General features: G+C 42.5%; 1 protein-coding gene across 1 annotated transcript in view; it reads right to left on the reverse strand.

The window, feature by feature from the left end:
• Nucleotides 1–5,485: 5,485 nt before the first annotated feature.
• The window catches only part of FBXO40 (F-box protein 40), a 9,681-nt gene continuing 9,044 nt past the window's right edge, over nucleotides 5,486–6,122 (reverse strand). The window contains exon 3 of the mRNA XM_057380893.1: nucleotides 5,486–5,913. Within this exon, the coding sequence (XP_057236876.1) occupies nucleotides 5,716–5,913 (198 nt within the window). The 3' untranslated portion in view covers nucleotides 5,486–5,715. The remainder of the gene's footprint in view (nucleotides 5,914–6,122) is intronic.

Consider the following 6,122-nt stretch of genomic DNA (forward strand, 5'->3'; position numbering starts at 1 on the left):
TGAGCCAGCTCCAGCTCCCCTTTAGCCCAGTGGGCATGTGGTGCTGCCAGCAGTTGCCAATTCAGCCCTGACTTTGCAGGAAAAAAAATCACCGTGGAAAAAACAAGAAAGGAAGAATGGAAATGGATGAGCTCTGATGGAATTGAACTACTGCCTTTTCCCTTGCCTTTCAAACACGTGGAGAGAAGCTGGCTGATGCTCTGCTGCTCTGTTTCCTCTCACAGGAGCACAAAAACTCACCCTTGCTGTGGCCAAATAAAATCATGGATGCAGAGCTGCAAAACCCACAAAAACCCCCAGCACAGCTCTCCCAGTACAATTCCCTGACCCCCAGCTTGTGCTGGGCTCTGGGCACAGACTCACCCTTTGCATCCCATCCCATCCTCACTCACAGTTCAGTTCTTCTCAGAAAATCCTCCCAGGAATGTTGGCTCTTGTGCAGATGCYGCGTTTAGGAGCTGTCAAAAACTGCTAGTGTAGGATCACACAGCTCCCCTGTGAGCCCTGCCAGTCTAAAATGCATCCTCCTCTGCTCCCCTGGCCCTACAAGTCATTGCTGTCAGAGGGCACCCACAAATCCCAACAAAGCAGAGCTTTACCATGAAGATATCATGTTCAACAGAGCCATTCAGTGCTGCAGCTGCTGGGACAGGGCTGTGGATCTGTTTTCCTGCTCAGAGAGATGAAAAGCTGTTCAATAACTCTGTGATGACAGATAAGGAGCTGTCAGTGAGTAGAGGGCTCAGACAGCAAGGGAAAGAATGCTCTCATTGTGATGGGAGAGGCAGCAGSAGGAGGAGGAGGAGGGAGCMCTCCTCTCTMTGGGAGGAGATTCCAGAGCTCTCTGCCTCAATCACATCACCAGCATTCTGTCCTCCAAATCTGGAAACCCTCCAAGAGTGGAGACACCTTTCTGGAGACCTGTTCCAGTGCTGCTTTTTTACCCTTCCGCTAAAAAGTAATTCCTGAAGCTCAGTTTGAACCTGCCAAGCTTTTCCTTGTTGCCACTGTCCCCTGTCCCATCACCTGCTGTTACTGAGTAGATTTTGGCTCCGTTCTCTTTGGAACCACCTTCCAGACATTGGTAGGAAACAATAAAGAGTTTAAATTAGCTATCATGTGAGCACCAGGAACATGGGAGTGGAACAGCCATCCCTGGAATTGAAAATTCTGCTGTTCAGGACTGGTAGAAAAGCAAATAAAAACAGTTCATTAATATGAACATCATTAGTATRATTTAACAGGTTGTTTAGGTGGAACTCAGAAGGTTAAAAGAGGCTTTTCTTGTCAGCCAGGAGCTGCTCAAGTTCATACCTGGATATGTAAAGAGAGAGGAAATATTAAAATATTAAAAGAGATCAATCCCAGTAAGGACTCTACTAAACAAACCTCAGAGTTCTGGACCAGTGAATCATCTCTCATCACCCTAATGGGCCTCAGGCCTATAATTCTCAKCATGACACGATAAATTCCTTCACAAAACCATCACTGAACCTACAAAAGATYCGTTCGTTGTAAATAGCAATTAAGTCATGGAGCAGGTGGCCATCAAAAATAAATTTGGAGCGCATGATCAAAATTTCCTTACATATAAATTCASTGGAAAGAGAAATAAGAATAAGCCTGCACTGCATGTGCATGTTTTGTTTCCAAAGGAATTAAACCCCAAGGAATTTGAGATTCTTTAGTGTGGAATGCAGTGGTAAGGAAACTGTAAGTGAAAGATGCCCAAAATTGCTGCAGTGTCTCTGGAATGTGGTGAGTAAAGAAACAAAAGTTCCTCTGTAGCTACCTGGRTAAACAGCCACAAAGAGAAGGGGAAGGAAAAAAAACTTTCCTTCAAATGTTTGGAAAATGTGGAAAATTGATTTTTAAGAAAAGAGATAATGTAAGTATGTAATTTTAATGTGAGTAAATAACTGAACCAGGAAGGAAAAAGTAGCTGTGCAAAGAAGAYGGGCTCAAACCTAAAAATATTTGTTAAATTAAATAAATATAAACCAAATATAAATAATAGTCTTCAACCAGGAAAATTATCTTGAAGAGCTGAGCAGAGARCAGGAGCATAATGAATATGAGGGTGCAGGAACTGCCACGTCTGATTTGAAAGCAAAACATATTTTAATGTGATGAAAACTAAGAAAACAAGCTAAGACCTGAATTCTGATGGATTTTTTCAAACCATAGTAATTTTTATTCTTAAGAAAGCAACAAGGAGTTACAGATTTTCACAAAATAACAGGCACTGTTTAGATAAACTTCACCTTATCTGTGCACAGTCAGTTTTGGGAGTTGGAAGTCCATCAGAAAATTAATTCCTTCAACCCAGACTCAGCATACATGTCAATAGGTCACTTGCCCTTTYACCCCTTAAAAATTATCATCTGTCCCAAATTACTGTATAGCATCAATTGGGATTTTCCAGAGCATTTTCCAAGGAGATGCCTTTATCCAGAAAACCTCTTGTTTTGGCAGCACRTGCCAATTCCTGTCATTCCTGTGCCCTTTTTCCTGTCTGTCATGGTTTTACTGTTTCCTCACAACACCTACAATCAGACAGCCTCTCTATCCAAACCCATCACCTCTCTTCTCTTGTCATGAATATTTTTGCCCTGCTCTGACCTTTCTGATTCCCATAAAACGCCTTCATTTCACTTCCACTTTTCCAGTCAGAGGAAAACACTGCAGAACGTGTCAGYCTGGAGCATGTGGAGCGCTGCTCTTGCACTTCATGGGACTTTGTGGACAGCAAAAACAAAATCCAATTCCTAAAGATCCAGAGCAACCTCAATGCTCTGCTGGAATTGGATCCCCTTTCCCAGGTCAGACAATAGATCTGCTTTCCAAAACATCAAATGCTGGTTCTCCAAATCAAACTCCTCAAGTTGAAATGTAGCCACAGTTTTATTGGCCAAATTAACAAACAAACAAACCAGGAGCTAAACCAGACTTGCTGAACCCAAACTGAAGTCTCTTACCTTTTAAATAAGCCAGCATTGTCCTCACCAAGACACACAGGGCAGAAAAATTCATTTCCTTCCAGCTCCTAAATCTTCTGCTGACTCTGCTAATGGGCAGGACCATTAAGAGTGAGTTAGCTCGGCATGACCCCATTAATAAAAAATAAATTAAATAAAAAAATAGAATAATTTAAAAAATAAAACAGCAGCCCACAGCTCTCCTGTCCTGGTTAAGGTGAGATGAGGKGAGAAGCAGCTCCTGCTGACCTTGGCCAGGTGGGTTTGCAGTGATGGAAGGGTGATCTCCCCTTCCTTGGACAGCTTTGCCTTTTCCAGGGCCAGGTTAACCTGTGGATTTTTACTTTCCACTGGATATGCTGAAGGTAATTAAACCACACTTACACCTTAAAGAAATACACCTCTATATTCATGAATTAACACCCTGTGTCTCTCCAGCATGTGCTGTAGGAGYACCAGAGAGAAAACAATCCATCTCCTGGGTGTTCTATGTACACCTTGGCTGATCCCAAGGGGTTCCAACATTCCCAACTCCAATCTGTACCCTCAACCATCATAATTCCAGGATTCCTATCCCGGCACCTCCTGCTCAGGGAAGAAGCAGTAAAATGAGCCAGATTCACACCTCACAGAAGCCACAATTTCAGGGCAGCCACAGCAGCCTACAGCAGCTAAATCACAGATCATTGTTCACAGGTTGAAATCTTTCATGGTCTCATGCCAGCCTTGAACACTGACTTACTCTGAAACTTTATTTTTTAAMTCTCCTTTTTTTTCTTCCTCCCCAAATTATCCAAAMTTTTAAGTAACTCCATTTTCYAGTACCCAAGAYAGAYCCTGGCACCCAATTTTTGGACATGRACTGCAGCTCCAGTTGGGTGCTCAGCATCTTTCAAAATCAGCTACATGATACATGCAGAGTGAGGCCCTGATGTAGAAACCTGGAATTCTGGGTCTCTTAGGAATTTCTAGAGCCCTGGGAAGTCTAGGAATTGTGGCTGGATGTTTTCACATCTGTCAACTTTGCTGGGTAAAACAAGGTGATAATATTGGGCAACCCATGTTCTATGGAATGTTTTGAGGACAGGAGGGGTTTTGGAAGTAACTTTCAAGAATGGCCAATTTGTTTTTGTGCAGTGGCCTAAGCCTCAGGATGAAGGATCTAAACATCCTGTTCTAACTGCTCCTGGCCCAGCTGAGGTTCCCTGTGATCATTTCCTTCAGTTCCCTTTTCATAAAACTGGGATGCTACCTGTGTTTTCTGTTTTCCTTCTCATAAAACTGGGATGCTACCTGTGTTTTCTGTAGGATACCTGTGCAGAGAATTTTATTTTCATGCCTAAAGCATTATGAGACTTCCCAGCTTACCAGAAAGGATTTCTAGGGGCAGAAAACAGAGTAGCATTAAGAAAAAWTTWAAAAAWAWTAAAAAAAAAAGCCCAGCACTGGTCCAGGGCAAGGAAATATCCTGGCTCCCAGCAAGGTTCTCCTGCCCSAGACAAAATGATGAGATGAAAGGCAGAGCTCATGTCTCCAGCTCACACTTGTGGCTGTGARCTTAAAAAAGAAAGGGGTGACTCAGTGCCCTGTGGCTGTGCAGAGGCTGGGAGCTGTCCTAAGCTGCCAAATAAATTTATGGCCATTTCAGAGGAATCTCACCCACCACATCCAAAGCATTTCTGAAATGGGTTCAAATAGTGCAATGAGACAGAACTGTTGGAAACATGCCTGTTTTCTCTCATCTGTTGCCTCAACAAGCCTGTTCTGGTTTRAGTTAGTGAATTTATTAAAAAATAAACCAAATCCTAATAACTTTTCTGCTCCAGCCCATTTACCTGAAGTAAACACTATCCATACTGTTAGTGAATGGGTTGCTGAATGACTTTTCTTTAATAATAGTAATCCTTTGACATCCTGTTTGCTGTTGCTTACAATTAGAATTTGCAATTTACAACTGCAAAACTGAGTTGGTATGGCGTTCTAAAAATGACTTCAAATATTCTTAAATGGCTTTAATGAGTTTTTAGATAAAACACAGAAAGTTATTACCTTAAAATATAAAAAGTCAATTGAGTGTCTGAAATAGTTTACTAGATGGTTCCTTCTGACAAAGAGCAGGTTTGTTTGGTTTGGTTTGAATGCTCCCATGAGCTCAGCTTAAGCCTTGCACTCAGCTAGGTGTGCTTGCCTAATCAGGGCTCTAAATGMTGGTCTGTGGCTGTGCAGTGAATTCCTGAGTTCTCACTGGAGTTCTAATTAATTCATTAATTTTGGGATGTCCTTTTCTTTTGCTCACGTCTCAGAGCACTTTAGCAATCCCTAGGTCTGCCAGGCAGAARAACATTGACTTGTCCTCCAAGAACTTGGCTTTGCATCCAAAATGAAGGTGTTTCAGACCTAGTGAGTAAATACAGTAACTGCTCTTGCTTCCCTTGGGCACAYGGTGCAGGAACAGCAGCCTACCTTCAAGGATGTGAAAATGCTGTTATAAGATCCTTATTGCTTTCCTCAAGATGCTGTTTAAACCAGGAACAGAAAAAAAAAGCATGTGATGTTAGTAAGCAGTGGATGAAGTTTTAACAAATTAATGCAGGAAAAAAAAAAAAAAGCAGATGTTTCAAATGCAGCCAGGGAGAAACAAATTTTGTACGTCTGGAGGAGAGTTGGAAGCAACAATCTTTACACCTAAATTCCCAAATCTTCATCTCAGGCACCCTGAAGGGGGGCAGCAAGTTGTTCAGACTCTGTGCTTGAAAGTGGAGACCAAAGTCTTTGGAGTGTGCTCCCGAGATTCACACATTCCTGTCAGCAGCACGGGCTCTGTCCTGGGCTCCACCTGGTAGAAAGGACAATTCTTCAGATGTTCTGCCATGCTGGGGACATCGTTACGCTGCCACTTGTGAACTCTGGAGAACAGGCTGCTGAACTGCCACATCTAATGCAGGACAGGAGAAAGGAATTGGGGAGAGAAAATGAGGGTTTTAAATAGCTGTCCATGTTTACATGGGTGTGCATTACTCACTCTGGACAGGGTAATGAATATCTGATTTACAGGGCTGGGAGAACAAGTGAAAATGGGGTTTGTATTGTTATGTACCTTGTACTTGCTGCTTTTGCTGCTTTAGTTATCACCTGCCATTTTTA

This window comes from Malurus melanocephalus, unplaced genomic scaffold (genome assembly GCF_030028575.1).
Source record: "Malurus melanocephalus ecotype Western Australia unplaced genomic scaffold, MMel_1.1 scaffold_476, whole genome shotgun sequence".
NCBI classification, from domain to species: Eukaryota; Metazoa; Chordata; class Aves; order Passeriformes; family Maluridae; genus Malurus; species Malurus melanocephalus.